We start from the raw sequence: 19431 nt of genomic DNA on the forward strand, positions 1-19431 counted from the left end.
TCCGTGAGGGTAGAATAAAGAGAGGCAAAGTGCCTTAACCAAAATGGATAGGACAGAAAGGAAAAGTCAAGGGTGTGGGTGAGTTTTATGGTGAAAAATTTGGAGATCACAGTCAGGAAAATTCAAAAGTTGGATATCATGGAAGTAAAATACTTTCAAGCAATTTATACATCTAAGATGGTGCCTCCCAGTGAGCTGCTGAAGATTTTACTTGGTGATCACTGAGGGGTAAGGAATGCAGTTCATGGAGTTGATGAGACCAACGTTGCAGAGCTTATCAGCAGAGGGGTGAGGTCCTTATCGTGACGACAGTGGTAGATCAGGATGGAAAAGATGTTGAAGAAGATGGATGAGGGCTCTGAGGAGGTGAGCATTTCTGAGGAAAGAGACAGGGTGGCTGAAATAAATGCGATGAAGTTCAAGAACCTGGAGCAGTGGGAAGAGGCACATTCTCCTCTGGAGAAGCCAAACCTTGTAGGAAAGCCAGGTTTTGATTTTTTTGAGAAGGAAAAGGATATGTTTGAGGTTGTTTTCCTGAATTTACTACAACTCCATGATTTAAGGCAACCTCTGTGTCACATTCTCCATCTGAGATCTGACTATAGCTAATAAACTGTTGGGATTGTAAATGGTAACACACTACATGAAAAACGATTGTATGCATTTGCAAAGTCGGTAAATTCTGAAAACAACTGAGCTTTAGTACCTCTTGTTTTTTTTCTACTTCAGGATTTTCCCCCATTTTTAAGTAAAGCCTATGAAACTAAGTCAAATATTTTAGTGGTGAGATTCAGAGCCCTGGGTGCTTAGAAGCATTGATTATTTAGGTTGTTAACAATGGGGATTAGGCAGCATACCTGTTAAAGCGCCCAAATTAAAATGCACATTAGGATGTGGACCTGATGATCTGTAGAGCTAAAAAGATCATGATAGAACTGGATACCAGGACAAAAGTGCTATATTCCAATGGCTGAGTTAAGCTAAGAGATAACTTGCTGGTAATAAAATGGATAAGCTGTGTGGTTAAATTTGTCCTCTAAAAGAAAAGACTGAATTCAAAGGTACTTTTTCTTGAACTGTGTATTAGTCTGTTTTCACATGGCTATAAAGAACTACCTGAGACTGGGTGGGTAATTTATGAAGAAAAGAGGTTTATTGCCTCAATTCCACATGGCTGGGGAGGCCTCAGGAAGCTTACACTCATGGGGGAAGGGGAAGGGGAAGCAAGGCCTGTGCTACATAGCGGCAGGAGAGAGACAACAAGGGGGGAACTGCCACACCATCAGATCTTACATGAACTCGCTATCATGAGAACAGCATGGGGGAAACTGCCCCCATGATCCAATCACCTCCCACCGGATCCCTCCCACAGCACATGGGGATTACAATTCAACATGAGATTTGGGTGGGGACACAGAACCAAACCATATCAAACTGCATAAGCTAACTTCATTTAAAAAGGAAAAAAACCTTACCGTCTTCTTGAAGGATGCACACAGGTGTTTAAATAAATGCAGTGTGTATCCTCGTGCTTTGAAGGTTTGAGATATAAGGCTGGGATTTGCTGAACCACATTCTGGATAGAGCTGCATTCTTTAAATATACAACCCCGACGATTGATTTTCTTTTAAGTGAAACATGAGACAAGTCATACTAGGTGATGTGTCTAAAGAGTCAACATATTTCCTCAAGCCATGAAATACTTATCACTGAGTCTCTATGTACCATCTGTGTTCTGTACAGTTCTTACTGAGACAATGTGCTAATGAAACTTACATTCTATTGAAGGAAGCAAATACAGAACAAAAATGGAAATTAACAATGTTTATCCTCTATTGGCTCTCATGGGCTCCATACACAAATCTATGATGTCCGAACAACTCCTTATCTCTGATGACTCCTAACTTGCCACCAGATTACTGTTTTGTGAAGCATTTTATATTTTGTTTATTTAAAAAGTAAACTGTTCCTTTGCTTTTTAAAAAATAAAATATATCATGTACCTTTGAGGTTTATGACATAATGGCTCCCTAGCTTTTTATTTAGAACAATTTCAAACTTATGGCAAAATTGCAATTAATTCAACAGTTTGCCACATTTGCTTTATATCTATTTATGTACTTTTACATTCATGTGTTGTTAAGTGGATTGCATATATTTAGATTAACATGTATATCTGTATTTTAACGTATTTTTATATACTGTATGTGCTTATATTTTATGTGCATATTTAATCATATTCATGTGTGTATATAGTTTGTTGATATTTTTTCACTGATCCACTCAGTGGTTATGTTTCATACATAACACTTCACCCCAAAACACTTGAACATGTGTCTTCTAAAATGAAAGATACTCTTACATAAGCACAGTTATCACGCTCAAAAAAGAACAATACTGTTATCTAATGTAGAACTTAAATTCAAATACCTCCAATTCTGCCAATTAATATTCTTTATAGCGATATTTTTCATTCAGGATCAATGAAGGCGCAGCTTTGCATTTTGTTATGTCCCTGTAGTCTCCTTTAATCTGAAGCACTTTCCCAGCCTCTTTAAATCTTTCATGACGTTGATATATTAGAAGAGGTCGGGCTAGATGTTTTGTAGAATGTCCCCCAATTTGAATTTGTCTGCTTGTATCCAAGTGATTGGGTTCAGGTTAAATGTTTTATGCCAGATTACCATATAGGTAAGGTATCCTCAGTATATCACATCAAGGTTTTCCTCAAGATTCTCCATCCCCTTCACCCTTCTTCACTCTCCCTGGGCACTCTTTCCATTCTTTGGCCTCTGCTATGTTGACAACTCTTAAGTCAAGATTTCCAGCCCAGACCTCCCACCTGAGCATCTTCTGGATAGAATTATAAATAAAAATAGAGCCCAATCTGAAATCATGATCAACCTTTGGAACATCTCTTCCAATTTCCCAATCTATAAAAAGTCATGTTCTACACATTCTTCCTTTACCTGCCTTCCTTAGCTATGTTCCACCACCATCAATCCAGTCACCAAGGTCAGTCTGTTTTGCTACTTATAAAAAAGAGCAAAATTTTTCAATTCAGCTACTTCTACCCAAATTTAGTCCTCATCATGTATTACCTGAACAGACAATATGAATACTTTCCTAATTGGTTCCTCTGCCTTTGGTCTCTCTCCCTTTCTAAGCTATCTTCCAGATACTTCAGTTCCTCTTCTGCCATTCAAATGATATCATATTATTCCCCTCCATAAGCATTTTATGCCTTCTGTTTGACAACAGAATAAATAAATGTGCTCTTTGGCCTTGAGTACATTATGTTCTTTACCTGAAATATAGCATCCTTTCTTTTCACTCAGTTGAGTTTTCTTTTGGAACTTAATCATGCATTATATCGTTCTGGTGTTGTTGGTGTTGTTGTTGTTGCTGTTTCTTTTGTGTGAGACGAAGTCTCGCTTTATTGCCCAGGCTGGAGTGCAGCGGCACGATCTCGGCTTACTGCAACCTCCACCTCCTGAGTTCAAGCAATTCTCCTGCCTCACCCTCCCGAGTAGCTGGGATTACAAGCCTGCCACCATGCCTGGCTAATTTTTCTTGTATTTTTAGTAGAGATAGGGTTTCACCATGTTGGCCAGGCCGTTCTTGAACTCCTGACCTCAAGCAATCCACCCACCTCAGCCTCCCAAAGTGCTGGGATTACAGGCGTGAGCCACCACACCCGGCCATGTTTTCAGGCAGTTACTAGTACTTGTTTCTTCTGCCTACAACTCCCTAGAACTTAAGCTCCTTAAGGACAGGATATAAGTCTTGCTCATTGTCATTACTATGTGAGAACACTCTGTGCGACAATCAGTAAAGTGCTTATTGAGTTAATTTTTTGGAAATCAAGCACAATACATTCTTGTGTACACATGGAACAGCCCACACGTTTAAGATATTTAGCTTTCACCACCATTCAAAACCGATCAGCTGGTAATCAGCACCAACATTGTACACCATAATATATTAAAGATGTTACACACAGAATTTATGTGTGAAATTGAAAGCATCTGTCCTATATCATGAGGAAAAAAATTAATTGAAGCCAAAAGTTGGGTATTGGATAAATCAGTGTGCTTTTTCTTCTAAAAAATACTGGAGAAAGGCAGGAAATACACAAGTAGTAAGATAATAACACATCAAGTTGGAAACTGGTTAAAATCCAAAGAAAAATGTTGGTGGGCGTATTTGCTCATACACAATCCCCTTTATAAGAAAAAATAATTTCTTGTACACAGCTCCTTTTTTAAAAAAGAGAAAATAATTTATTTAGATTCAGATAGAATCACAGGAGTGATTCTTGTGTCTATTCTGCATAGGCTGCATAGGTTCTGGCTAAAATCACTTTTTAAGTAAATAGAACCATTATCGGCATTTGAATCAAAGAAAGGGAAGTGAGTCAGATGGCATATCATCCTTTCAAGAAAGGGATCTGAAACCATCGTTATGTTTCAGAAGACTGAAGAATATCTTGCCATGGCAAAGCATTCCTTTTCTTTTTTCTCAGATTAAATTCAGTCATCTGACTTATTTTTTCTTCATTTCAGCAGTGATTAAAGGAGACTATCATATTGTGCTGTATCACGGTACTGTTTAACTTTGACTATGTCTTTCCTCATTTTAAAAAATGTTTCAGTGATTTATTTGGACCACAATCAGACAAGCCAAGAAGACTAACTAGCTAATAATCCAAAAAACATTATTTTTCTTTTTATTATTTCAATAGTTTTCAGGGAATAGGTAGTGTTTGGTTACATGAATAAGTTGTTCGGTGGTGATTTCTGACATTTTGGTGCACCCATCACCTGAGCAGTGTACACCATACCCAACGTGCAGCCTTTTCACCGCACTCCCAGCCTTCCCCCCGAGTCCCCAGAGTCCACTGTATCATTCTTATGCCTTTGTATCTGCATAGCTTAACTCCCACTTATAAGTGAGAACATACAATGTTTGGTTGTCTATTCCTGAGCTACTTTACTTAGAATAATGGTCTCCAACTCCATCCAGGTTGCTATGAATGCGATTATTTCATTCCTTTTTGTGGCTGAGTAGTATTCCATGGTGTATGTGTGTATATATATATATATATATATATATATACACACACACACACACGTATATACTGCATTTTCTTTATCCACTGGTTGGTTGATGGGCATTTAAGCTGGTTCCATATTTCTGCAATTATGCATTGCGCTGCTATAATCTTGGTATGCAAGTATATTTTTCACGTAAGGACTTCCTTTCCTTTGGGTAGATACCCAGTAATGGGACTGCTGGATCAAATGGTAGTTCTACATTTTAGCCCTTTAAGGAGCCTCCATAGTGTTTTCCATAGTGGTTGTCCTAGTTTACATTCCCAGCAGCAGTGTAAAAGTGTTCTGTTTTCACCACATCCACACTGACATCTATTATTTATGTGTGTTTGTGGAAATCACCTTGGAGTAGAGTCAAGTTTAAGTGTTAAAGAATTGCCATCCATTGACACAAAAAAAACTTGTTTGCAGTGAGGTCACATGACTGGCCCTGAAATCTACCCAGAGGAAACAAAAACACCATTTCAAATCTCTCCATTAACCCTAAAATATTTCTCTTCATTCTTTTTGTTTACACTTTAGGAGTGGGAGGGGCCTTAGACAGCACCTGTCTGAAGGGTAGATGAGGACTGCCTACATCATAATCACCTGGAGGGATTATACAAAATGAACATTTCCAGGCCCAAGCCCATTCCTCTGGAACCAGAATTCTTGGTGCTGGTGGTGGTGGGGGGTGGCAGTTTGGGTAACTTATAATCTACATTTTCACAATTTTTAAATATTTATTTATTTTTTAAAAGCAATAATAAAATCATTATGTTAACGGATATTGCACATCATATGAAAAAATATATCATCTCAAACAACAAATAATGTAATTTAAAGTCTTTTAGCAGCCACATTTTAAAAAGTGGCTATTTTACATTTTGACTATCATTTTATCATTTTACATAGTGGTATCACTTTACATTTTTGCAAATCTCTTTAATATAATATTAACATTAACAGAGGACAGCTGGGCTCCTTTCTGCTTCTGCATTGCATCTGTTATGTTGTTTTGTGAAAGTCTGACCTCATAGAGATATGTAGTTGAAAAAAAAGGGGGGGGGGTATTTTAATAGCATTTGCAGATCATTGTGAATTTTTTTCTTTGCAATTTCACCGAAACTATATAAGTAGCAATTTCTTAAAATGTGAAATCTGAAATCATATAATTTATTATATCATTGCCTATATCATTATTATATTGTTACATTAAAATATCTACCTGGAAAAAAAAAGAATTATCATCAACTAAGTTTAAAATCCCCCAAACACTAGCAATATGCTATTTGAGCAGGCAGTGAATCCATGAAGTAGGAATAAGGGCTGTGCAAGTCTCTAGTGTGAAATTGGAACTCAATAAGTATTGTTGAATAAGTGAAAAAAAATGAAAAGGTGTTTTTGTTTTGTTTTTGGTGATGAGGAGCTTGTGATGACAGGTATTATTGTTAGAGTCAGAAATATTTGGGGGTTGCCAATTTATGGTTTGGCTCTGTGTTCCCACCCAAATCTCATCTCGAATTGTAATCCCCACGCGTCAGGGGAGGGACCTGGTGGGAGGTGATTGTATCATGAAGAAGTTTTCCTCCATGCTGTTCTCATGATAGTGAGTGAGTTCTCAGGAGAGCTGATGGTTTTAAAAGTGTGTGACACTTCCCCCTTCACTCTCTCTCCCCCCTTCACTCTCTCTCTCTCCTGCTGCCATATAAGAGGTGCCTTTGCTTCCCCTTTGCCTTCCACCATGATTGTAAGCTTATAATCATGAGGCCTCCTGCGGCTTCCCCAGCCATCTGGAACTGAGAGTCAATTAAAACTCTTTCCTTTATAAATTACCCAGTCTCAGGTAGTATCTCTATAGCAGTGTGAAAATGGATTAATACTACACCTATTATGTTGTAGCTACATAGTGTATTATTAGACAAACCATAATTATTGTATCTGGCTTGTTTGATGCCCATAATAGTGTATCAGTCAGCTGTTGCTGCATAACAAATAACCACAAAATTCTCAAGTTGCATATTTCTTGTTCATGCATCTGTTGTTTGACTGAACTTTTGCTGGCACTCAGCTGGACTTGACACCAAGTTGTGGTCTGGGTTCAGATCTGTTCCACATGTCTGTCATCCTTCTTGGGCCAGCAAGCTACTTGGGCCAGCAAGCTACCTGGGCCATATGCTTCTTGTGCACATAAGCACAAGAGGGCAACCCCAACCATGCAAAGACATTCTAAGCCTCTACTTTTGTCATGCCTGCTTACATTCCATTTTCCAAAGCAGGTTATGTGGCCACATCCAAATTCCCAGGCCAGGGAAGAACTGTTTTCCCAGCTCTTGTTCACTCTGCTTTATCTACATTGGATTTCTTGCTGTACTTGAGCAAGCCAGTCACACTCCCCTCTCAGAGTCTACATTTGCCAGTCCTTCTGTGTAGAGCACTTTTCCCTCAAATACTTGTGCAACTCATACCCTCCAGTTCTTAAAGCTTTTGCTCAACTGCATCTCATCAATGAGGACTTCCAAGACTCCACTTTCTGATGAGTCTCGTCCCTTGCTAGCCCTCTCCTCAGAGTGTTCAACACCACTCAACATACCTATATAGTTTACTTATTTACTTGTTAAGCCTGTGTGCCTCCATAAGAATGCGAGTTTCACAGAGAGAGTGTCTGGGTGGGGTTTGTTTGCTTATTGATATGTCGTCAGTGAACAATAGTTGGATTTTAATAAATATTTGAATAAATAAATTAATCTTACTGTTTTTAAACTTTTGTGGTTTTTAAAAGGCATTTTAAAAATCTGGGTTAGTATCAAATATTACAATGGTATTACTTTAACTTCAGGTTTCATTTAGCTGTTTTAACTTTTACAATATATTCTGACACAGAAAATATTAGGCATTAAGCATTTTTCTTTTTTTTGACAGATAGTTTCTTTATTCATCCTCCTCCTTCTTCTCCTCCTCCTCCTCTTCCTCTTCCTCCTCCTCCTCTTCATCTTCCTCTTCAACCTTTTTCCAGGCAACTTTAGCAGGACCCTTTGCACCATCAAACTTTCCTTTCGACTTAAAGTCAGCAACATCCTTCTCATACTTCTCCTTCAGCTTTGCTGCCTTAGTGATGTAAGGCTGCTTTTCACTGTCATTTAAATTATTCCACATCTCACCTAGCTTTTTTGCCACATCTCCAATAGAGATGCCAGGGTTTGTGGATTTGATCTTGGGGTGGAATTCTGAACAGAACAGGAAGAATCCAGACGGTGGCCTTTTGGGAACATTAGGATCCTTCTTCTTCTTGCCTCCCTTAGCTGGTCTATAATCCTTCAATCCCGATCATAGTGCACTTTATCTGCCTTTGCTATTTCATCAAGTTTAGATTTCTCTTTCCCAGACATTGTCTTCCACCTCTCAGAGCACTTCTTGGAAAATTCTGCAAAATTGACAGGGAGCTCTGGGTTTTTCTTCTTATGTTCTTCTCTGCACATCTGCACAAAGAAGGCATAAGCAGACATCTTGCCCTTTGGTTTCTTGGGGTCACCTTTAGCCATCCTGACTGTATTGTTCGCTAGTCTCGCATTAAGCATTTTTCAATGAGTTGATTCACTTCTACCCATGCACATATGTGATGTCTGATTTCGATTCTTAAAAAGAGATGAGCCTGGGCGTGGTGGCTCATGCCTGTAATCCCAGCACTTTGGGAGGCCGAGGCCAGCAGATCACGAGGTCAGGAAATCGAGACTCTCCTGGCTGATACGGTGAAACCCCATCTCTACTAAAATATACAAAAAATTAGCCGGGCATGGTGGCACGTGCCTATAGTCCCAGCTACTCAGGAGGCTGAGGCAAGAGAATCGCTTGAACCCGGGAGGCCGAGGTTGCAGCTAGCTGAGATTCCACCACTGCACTCCAGCCTGGGCGACAGAGCACGACTCCATCTCAAAAACAAAAACAAAAACAAACAAACAAAAACAAACAATGAGTTAAAACCATCTTGAGAAATCGTGAAAATATTGAGAAAAGAAGAAAACAAGATTATATTCTACTTGTTTTTATACTACCTAGAATGTAATAGGCACTCAAAAAATGTCTGAATGGATGCAATTATCACTGCTATAAAAGTTTTCCATTAAAGCAAATAAGCCAATTTTACATTTGTATTATACTTGGACACTCATATTAAAGACTCACAGAGAGTTTATCTGGAAAGATAAACTTGGCTGACATCATTAGGTTTATACTTTATAATTTGATCTTTGAAATAATTCAGGAACAGGAATGCCAGTCACTTCATTGAACTGTGCCTGAATTTTAACACAGTACAACTGAGTTTCCTAGAGCTCCAATATGATGTAATTAAACTGTCAGAAATATTAACATCGATGTTCATGAGCGTCGTTCTTGGTTCTGATTTATTCGGTAAGGCATACTTTCACTAAAGTGGACTTACTGTCATTAAAATGCCTCATGTTTCCCAATTCAGCAAAAATTTGCATCAGTAATGGAACAGAGAGATGTAATCAGCCCTTCAGTTGTCAGGATCTTGATCCTCTTGGTAGTATTTCATTCATTTCATCTTCACCAGATAATGGTAGTTTAAAAATGCAAGAAAAATGAAACTAAAAATACTGAATTTCACTTCTTTTTCTAAAGGCATAAACTTAAGCAAATAGTGCATGTGTGTGAGGGGGGAGGAAGACAGAGAGAAAGAGAAGAGAGAAAGAGTTTGTAACTATTCCTTTTCTGCTTCGTGACCTTAATTCTTCAGCACCTGTTTCCTGTACTTGATACTGCAAAGAGGTTTCCTGTGGTATGTTACCAGGAGACTCACATAGTCTGAGGCTTTTTAATCTACTTTACGTTCTTATCCCTCCATTCTAATAAAAATATGAAGCCTCACATCCACCTAGAATATGATTTTGTCTTAATGGTTAGCATTGGCAGTGATTCTTTTAGCTTCTGCTGTATTAAAAAAAAAAAAAAAAAGGAATAAATGCAGGATTATAATCATAGATGAAAATCCAAGTGACATAGACCAAAGGAAATGACAAGCATATTTAAGTCACTTATTCACTGGCTTCCGAAGCAGTTCCAAGTCAGATGTAAACCTGAGGTTGTCCCTAAGCAAGTTCATTATGGTTGACTTGCTAAAGCAAGGTCTTGTTTTAGATGGAAGTGACAATGGGCAAAACAAATAGAGCTTGAATAGAAGTTATTTTCACTATTGGAAGATTGTATATTATGAAAAATTACTTTCAAAGGACCTTTAATTTGGTTTGCACCTAAGAAATTTCCCTTTTACTTGCAAATGCTGTTTGAAGTGTATTTCTTTAACACATGAACAAACAATGGAGACACAGATCCACAAAATCTACAAGGAGACTTCCAATCCCAGTGAATATCATCCATCCATAGGTGTCTTTGTTTCCAGATCATCATTCTCTCCTCACATAAACAGTCAAAACTTTTGTAATGTCTTCTTTATAAAACCCAAAACATAATTATGATAAAGTAGTCCCAAGTAACAAAGAGGAAAGGATTATAACTCTCTGGTATATGCCATATCTACAGTTTTTAGAATATTCTAAAAACTGTATATGACCTATATAGGACACATACTTCATGACCTATATAGGACACATACTATTTTTATTTCTATTACATTGGAGTTTAAAGGTACTTGAGTTTCCTTTGTATTTTTGGTTAAATGTCGAAAGAGTGAAGAAAAGACCTCAGTGTCTCAACTCCCTTCTTACCTTCATGAAGTGATTGCAAAGTGTTCAGTTCTTATTCTTTTGTGTTGAGGAGACTGCACTGCAAGTGTGCAGTAATACTTATTTTATTACATAGAACAAAGTTTCACATTTGTTAATGGGGCACAAAAGAGAGTTTGTCAGTTTTACCTTTTTCCATTGACTTTTTTTTTAATTTTTTTTTATTTTTAGATTTATTTTTATTTTGTTTTGTTTGTTTGTTTGTTTGTTTTAAATAGAGACAGAGTCTCACTGTGTTGCCCAGGCTGCTCTCAAATTCCTGGCATCAAACAGTTCTCCCACCTCGGCTTCCCAAGGAGCTGGGATTACAGGCATGAGCGACCACATCCAGCCTGTTTTTTACTGAAGTATAATATTTGTACATATTTATGGAGTACATGCGATATTTTGTTGCATACACAGAATGTGTAATGATCAAGTCAGGGTATTTAGAGTATTCATTATCTCATGTATTTATCATTTCTTTTTTTTTTTTTTCTTTTTTTTTTTTGAGACAGAGTCTTGCTCTGTCGCCCAGGCTGGAGTGCAGTGGCCGGATCTCAGCTCACTACAAGCTCCACCTCCCGGGTTTAAGCCATTCTCCTGCCTCAGCCTCCCAAGTAGCTGGGACTACAGGCGCCCGCCACCTCACCCGGCTAGTTTTTTGTATTTTTTAGTAGAGACGGGGTTTCACCATGTTAGCCAGGATGGTCTCGATCTCCTGACCTGGTGATCCGCCCGTCTCGGCCTCCCAAAGTGCTGGGATTACAGGCTTGAGCCACCGCGCCCGGCCTGTATTTATCATTTCTATATGCGAGGCACATTTCAAGTAATTCTCCTAGTCAGCTTTTAAAAAGTTACGCAGTAGGCTGGGCGCGGTGGCTCACGCTTGTAATCCAAGCACTTTGGGAGTCCGAGGTGGGCGGATCATGAGGTCAGGAGTTTGAGACCAGCCTGGCCAATATGGTGAAACCCTGTCTTTACTAAAAATACAAAAATTAGCTGGACGTGGTGGCACATGCCTGTAGTCCCAGCTACTCGGGAGGCTGAGGCAGAGGAATCGTTTGAACCTGGGAGGCAGAGGTTGCAGTGAGCCAAGATCGTGCCACTGCACTTCAGCCTGGGCAACAGAGCGAGACTCCATCTCAAAAATAAAAAAGATACACAGTTTTTTTTTTTTTTCTCCAAGGGTAATGATATAGATAAACTACTGTATGGAATTCGTCCCTTTAAAGAATTATTTCCTAATTACTAATCTTGAGGAGTTTTTTTGTTATTTATGAGCAAGTGAAATGAATTTATAATGGTGTTAAAAATGTAATTATGACCCTTTTCTTTAATATCTGTTTTGTATAAATGTAATTTTCCATTATTTGTTTTTGCCTTTATTAAGGTGAGGAAGATGTTCTCAGTCCTCCCCAGGACACAAGCACAGGGTTGGAGGAGGTGATGGAGCAACTCAACAACTCCTTCCCTAGTTCAAGAGGTAAGCTCCAATACCTAGAGGGGACTCAGATTTGCTGGGATCAGGCCACTCGCTTCCCTACCCAACTGGTGTGTGTATTTCCATCTGGAAGCCAACACGCGGTATCAGAATGGCAATTTGGGTCCATGGTGAAAAGATTTGATTTGTAAGTGTGAATTTCTGGTGTGGAGTATTCTGAATTCAAATACCTGTGAAGTCAACATGTTTCCAGAAATAAGAATACCACCTTCTATTTGTCAAGTATTTTACTTGCTTCACACATTAGTCTGAAGAGTTAATTATGAGGTGCCCTTTACTGAAGAGCAATTATTATGTGACTTTTACAGATGAGGAAATTAATGCCCTGATAGTGCCTTTACCAGGGACTTATGGCTACTACGTGCTACAGCAAGGCCTAGAACATGCCTACTGATCAGTGGTGGTAGAGATTCTGACTTGCAATCTGATGCCCTTTATATTTAAAAATTGTATCTTACTCCATCATTTAAATATAGGGACAACTAAATCTTCATAGAGTAGTTGGTTATTATTTTTTACTTCAAGAGAGGGAATACAGGCTTAGCAAAGAAAGACATTAATATTTTTCTTTTTCTTCATCACTTTGGCCTAGCGTATTTTGTTCCCATACAAAAACAGCATTTTACTACACAGAATTTTCCCACTGGCTTGCATGAGCTTCAGATGTCTTGCTTCATCCAAGATGATATTTTGCTACTAGTGTTCGTTTCTGGGGGCATTTATTTGGTTTATTGCCCTCACATAAAACAAAGTCACTGTCTCGCCTTCCTTCAACGAGTAAAAAGGATGGTGGCAGTCGCCTGTGATCAAATAGAAGGAAAGCCTAGAGAAACAAAAGGGAGAAAACACAAGGCTTTGTGGCCAGTGATTGGCACCTCTAATGGGCAGCCTGGGAGGGACAGGCAGCAGGAAATCTGGGCTGTTTGTTCCTCTCCATAAGGGCAATGAGGAGGGTGTATTGAGTAGTGTGTTTTTCCTATCTTTTTGTTCAGTGTCAGTTAACAATGGCCATTTCCTAGCTATTTGATGTGCAAGTAAACGTTGTGCAGTGCACATTAAAAGCAATAATGTTCTGGTAAAGCGTTGCTAAGGAACCGTCAGGGGAAGCTAATTTTAAATGTCTGCACCAGCCATCTTTTCACTGCTGAGCGCCACTGATGTGTTGATTTTAACAGATAAAAATCTTATCTGTCTTCCACCCACCTCCACATCCCCCACCGCCACCCGCATCCCCATCCTGACTATCTTAGATAGCTCCTCCTTCTAGATGTCATAATTCATAATGAGAAGATCATACACAGGCTTGACAGAATCAAGTGCTTTCACCTTTCTCCTCATTACTGTGTCCTGCCCGCTTTTACTAGCACCTACTATGTACCAGTGGAGGTAGTAGGGATAAAAAGAAGAAATGACAAGTTCCTTGCCTTCAAGGTACTTAACAGTCAATTGCGGATACAGAATTCCAAAGAAATTCAAATCACAATACAATCATTGATTACTGTATGATCCTGGCTGCTTGAACTGGTAGCTTGTTTACCTCCTCTGGAAAGTTGGTGGCTGCCCTGTTGGCACCCTGGGCATTTCTTCCACATCTAAACAAGAGGTCAGCAGAGACGAAGTTACAGCAAGGCTCATGACTCTGCTTCTTCATAGGCAGCCTTGACTTCCTAGACTCCTTTTTGTACCTGAGTCTCTGGTCCACCCTAATTAGCTGTAAGGTGAAATCCTTTGCACCATCTCCCTGCGTCCCACTTTTAGAGTCCTTAAAGCTAGATACCACATGGGTGTAGAAGAAGCTTCCTGGAAGACTAGAAGTATACTTCCTCTGATAAGGTATTTAGCAGTCAGTATCTCTGATGTTGATTTACTTACTTGTATGGAAACTTAGGAAACTCAATTCAGGCCACCTGGATAGTGTTTACTAAATTAGTGCTTACGGAAGAATTTCAGGCCTTAAGTGCTGATTTAAGTTCTCAAATGTGAGATAGGGAGGCCTTGTCCAATACCAATTCCATTAACTTAGGTTTCTGCTTACTCAGTGGTACCTTGTGGCCTAAGAGAATTAATTCACATTCTTAAAAAACAAAACAATTAAATAAACAAAAAACACAACGAGAGAGTAGCTAAGGTGTTAGAAAATCTGGCCGATCATTCTGTAATACTGTGATCTTGGCATTTCCTCATGTTTTGCTACTTTGAGCTAACTTAGCCTTTCTTACAGGCCTTTTTCTCCCCAAATTCAAGTGGACAAGTTTCATTATTGTAAAAATTAGGCTAATTATTGATGCACTCAAAAAAGTGGTTTTTGGATGCTTTATTTCCAACTGAAAGCTTTTTTTTTTTAATTTTGAAAAACAGCAGATGTGTGTGTATGTGTATACACACACACACATATAGTCAAGTTTGGCGGGAACATCTTACCAGTTGGTAGATGTGTTCGGCTGATGTTAAGCAGAAATTCTTGAGAATCTTAACATCTTGGGATTACAAAGTCTCTCAAATGGAAGAGCCTTGAAAGGTCATTTTAACATTTTTGACATCCAGGACAGTGACTTTTGACTCTGTTTTGATGGTTATCCATATCAGAGAAACATTTTACATCACAAACTGGGGTAAAGATACAAATTATACATGTGTTTATGTACACACATGTATATATATACCCACCATATGTACACACACACACGTTTACAGTCACATATGCATACAAAGATCAGAAACAAAAGTTTCATCAAGTGATGCCTTCCATACTACATACAATGCATGCTGCTTTTCCATTTTATTTATTTAAAAACAAAATGTTGGTTGCAACCCACTAAATATCCATTTGAACCAGTGGTTTAAAAATGCTGATCTATCCGATCTCAGTTTTTCTTGCCTAGGTGAATTGTCTTTCAAAGAAATTTAAATTTTGAGATTTTTGCCATGGAAGTTTCTGCCAAGACGTTGCTGATGTCTCAGAGACCTTTATAGTTGTATTCTAACACTAGCATCCATGTTCTCATTGTTGTGTTACAAAAAACAAAGTTCGTGGTTGCTACAGCTGTTTTGGACAGCTGTTTGAGTAACTCAAAACAGATGTGAGAGCCAGAGGTCTGACATTTAGTGGAAATGTGCTATTAAATACCACCTCATGGTTTACTTAACCCTGCTAGATAATTGCCCACAGAGGAAAAGCTGTTTTTAAAAAAACGTATGCTTTTCATAAATATAAAGTATATAGATAGGTAAGCTATTGTGTACCTCAAATTTACAACTTTTCTGTTGCCCCTTGTCACAGAGTTGGTCCTGAAGGTGTCAGCTAACCTTTATCTTTTATTTTCACAAAGAGTACCCGGAAGCCAAGAAAAGTCAAGTGCCTTGTTTATGGCCATTCAGCAAGTTAAGTTAGGCTTCTAATCATATCTTAATGGCTTTGCTAAACTGTTATCAAAATTAATAAAGGAGTTGCATGCTTCTCCGTTTAGTGATCAAACGATGGCCAACACTAACTATCCTGCATAATAGGCAATACAAGCAGCAGCATATTCAAGATATGAATGTGTGAACGTGTAGCTTTGTGATGATATCTTTCTGGTTGGTCTCTAGATGATATACTTAGTTGTTCACAAACACTTGGGTGATTTGAGTGGCTCAGTGTAACACTGAATATTAGCCAATTTCTATCTAATCTATCTATCTCTAATCTCTTCCTTTGTAAGTATATGTGTAGAAGTTGAATTCTAGTGTAATAAGTCATTATCTACTATAAGGTACTTTCTAAAGCTCTGCCATTCTATAGGAAAACTACATGGGTAGAATAAACAAATATAATTTAAAAAATAACCCCGTTAAGTGACTTGTCCATAAGTCCCTGATCATTTAGCAGACTAACAAAGATGTTTTTATTTGTATGTGCACTGATGAAAGAAATGCTCTCCTAGTCAGCAGTATGGTATTAGGCTCTCTAAAATGTGGTACCACTTTATATAGATGAATGAATAATAAGAGCCAAGATAATAATCCAGAAAGCAGTTAGCAGTGCTACTATTTCTGCTGCCTGTACAATCTCTTGCCTACTGACCTGTGCCACATTATTTTTATCCCCACCAGCCCATGCCATCCTCTTTTTTTCATACCATCCCCTCTCAAGCCCACATACATTCTACCAAATACCCCTAAACTGCCAACCCAACAGCTTTGTAAAACTTGCCATCTTTTAAAATTAAAATCTTATCCTGGGGTTCGTTTATGGAAGAGCGACATAAAGAACAAAGGCAGATAGAAATATCGTGTACCCTTTTTCAGGCACCGTTCCGTTTCCTATATGCTTCCACAAAGGATTAGAGCAGTTATCCCTTTAATCCAGGACTAGCAAACTACATACAGCCCATATGCCGAATCTGGCCCACTATCTGTTTTTATAAATAAAGTTTTATTGGAACATAGTCACACCCATTCATTTACATGTTGCCTGTAGTTGCTTTCTCATTACCAGGACAGAGTAGTTGCAGCAATGTTGAATAGTTGGTACAGAGACTGTGGGCTTGGAAAGTCTAAAATATTTACTCTCTGGCCCTTTATGGGGAAATTTCCCTGCTTTACACTATTATTTTGTTGTCCATTCTGACTCATTACATGTATAGAGTCACAGGCTTCTGTGCTGATCAGCTTTCAGCTGAACAAGATTAATGAGCTGAAATTGAATTGATTTATACATGTATCTTCATATTCACCAAAGAGCCTGCAAGTGTGGCCATTTGAATTTTTTTGACTTGTTAAATAACAGAAATCCTAAAAAGGGACTCATTCTTCCTTAAGTATTTTAAACAGCCAGTGAATTAATATAAAAGAGGCTAAAAGCATGCAGAAACAGTACTGTCCTGCAATTCAACTCTAAAATAATGAACTACAATCAATAATGTCAATTTTATACTGCCCAAGGAAATTAGACTTCTCTGGACATGACCAAGCCCTTTATTTAGACTTAGAACTGCCCCAGCACACTTCCCTTTTGTCTTGATTCATTTCCTGACAACATATCACATTGCCAGATGGACACTGTAACTGAAGGTCTACGGAAACTCATTTCCACAAAAGAATATGTTTATAAAATAACACTTTTATCTAAAACTCTATTTACCAGTCAAGAACTTTTAAAAATGTTGTAACCAAGTGGTCTCTGTTTCGTCAGTGTAGAACTAGTCCTTATATGGTAGAAAATACCACTTGTTTTTAACTTTTTCTCAAGTGAAAAAAAAGGATCTTCCTTTTGTGATGTGTTAATGAGTACATGGTGACCCAAGTGATGAGGGAGGATTTTAGAAGAGATTAGAGTTAGCTTGGCTCTGGGAGGTCCATTTGCATACAATATGGTTTCTGAAGAAGGACCTGGAACATAACACAAGTCATTTGCTGCTACATATTAAGCAATAATCAATTGATACTGAGTTCTAATATGGCTTAGTGTAGAATTACTAAAGATATGTAACATTAAGCATTCTAAGAATCATCATTACATTCTGAAATACATAACCATAATTACATTCTAAATCACATGGCTTTCTAACAACTCTGTCCTTCCTAAAGATCTCAAGTTTTAAAAGTAGACCAAAGTTACGTGCCAAAACAAGTTACCCGCCTTTGGCATCCAAACTAAAGTGTGCCAGTGAAGGGCAAGTTACTTATAACACAGAAGGACTCTTGGTCATGATCCAACTACTACTTTACCAATTCACTTCAGCCAGTATTTATCAACTACCATTAGTGTCTATGTACAGTACAGGGCACTGGGGATAGAAAGGTGGATGAGCAACATGTGGACCCCATCCTCAAGAGGCTTATAGTCTTACAGGGGAAGAGAATTGATTCTGCCACCAGACAGTATTATGAAACATAAAGATAGTTTTCTAAAAAAACCTTGCTAAAGGAATCACAAAGAAGGGGTGAGTAATTCATACTGAGATTTCAGTCATCAAGGACAGAATGATGTTCTCCTCCCCAAATGATGGGAACATCATTTGGTATGGGTCTCCCACTAGTGACACCCACAGCTGAGGAGCTAGTACCCATTTTTCTCCCTCTTTTCCCTGGCTTGAAGAGCATCATAAATACCTGGCCCTTATGTGGTCAAGCTGAAAATCTGATACTCCTAAGAAATTGCTGAGTCATGTAGGAAATTCAGAAGGGAGAGAAGGAGAAAGGGAGGGTTAAGAAAGAGAGGGAGAGAGGGAAGAAAAACTTAGAAACTATCTTTAAATGTATACTAGAAGTTTTGAACCCTAACCTTGAGTTCTGAAAGGTTTCTATTGGTATCGTAGCTCCACACTTCTTCATTCCAGACTAGTAGTTCTCAAATTGTTTCAGGGAGTTTTTAATCTTCTTGGAGCCACTGAGAATGAGAATGATGGGTGGAGGGGAAAGGGAGATGCTGTACAGGATCTCTCACAGCTCTGCTTTAAACTGCTCCAAATATTGGAATTCCATATAAGATTGTTTTAGGAGATGTCCCATTGCTATAGTTAAAACAGTTTGAAAACCAAGGTTTTCAGTTTGAAGACCTTGGAGATAAAGGAAATTGAATGCCCAAGACATGCTATTGACATGTATGGTCAGAGGTCCCTACTTTTCTGTCCAATTATGACTTATCATAGAACACTTTCTCATCAGAATCTACTTTTGAAATACATATAAATGCATACAGATGTAGGAATCTATGAATCAAGGCCAGTGGGTCTTTAGCCATTGCCTCTTAAGGCTCCTGATATTTGTTGAATTGAGGAGGAAGCTGAAAGCTCATTCCTGGATCTGACTCTGTGGCTTGCCCATTAGTGGGACTTACCTCTTCCCCTCATCTGTTCTTTTCTATTTTCTCAAATGCCTCCAATTTCATCATGGACATGCTCAGCTTCTATCAGATAGAACAAATTCTCCCAAGAGGATGGAGTCCAGCTTCTATGTCGGGTTCTACCTTGCATTTGATGTGCAGACTTTGGGCACACAAAGTCAACTACTGTTTATGTTTCAATGTGCTGATTGTCAAGTCAAGAGTGAAGAGATTCTGAGATTTTTTTTAACATTAAGTTTGAGTTGTCCTTGAAAACAATGCCCA

The 19431-nt window shown here is 38.5% G+C and overlaps 1 protein-coding gene and 1 pseudogene across 1 annotated transcript in view; one reads left to right on the plus strand and one right to left on the minus strand.

Moving 5' to 3' along the window:
* DMD (dystrophin) overlaps nucleotides 1–19431 on the plus strand; it is a 2292995-nt gene that overhangs the window by 2265611 nt on the left and 7953 nt on the right. The window contains 1 exon segment of the mRNA XM_026451980.1: nucleotides 12231–12323. Within this exon segment, the coding sequence (XP_026307765.1) occupies nucleotides 12231–12323 (93 nt within the window).
* Nucleotides 8025–8635, minus strand: LOC111536580 (annotated as a pseudogene).

Source organism: Piliocolobus tephrosceles, chromosome 12 (assembly GCF_002776525.5).
Source record: "Piliocolobus tephrosceles isolate RC106 chromosome 12, ASM277652v3, whole genome shotgun sequence".
NCBI classification, from domain to species: domain Eukaryota; kingdom Metazoa; phylum Chordata; class Mammalia; order Primates; family Cercopithecidae; genus Piliocolobus; species Piliocolobus tephrosceles.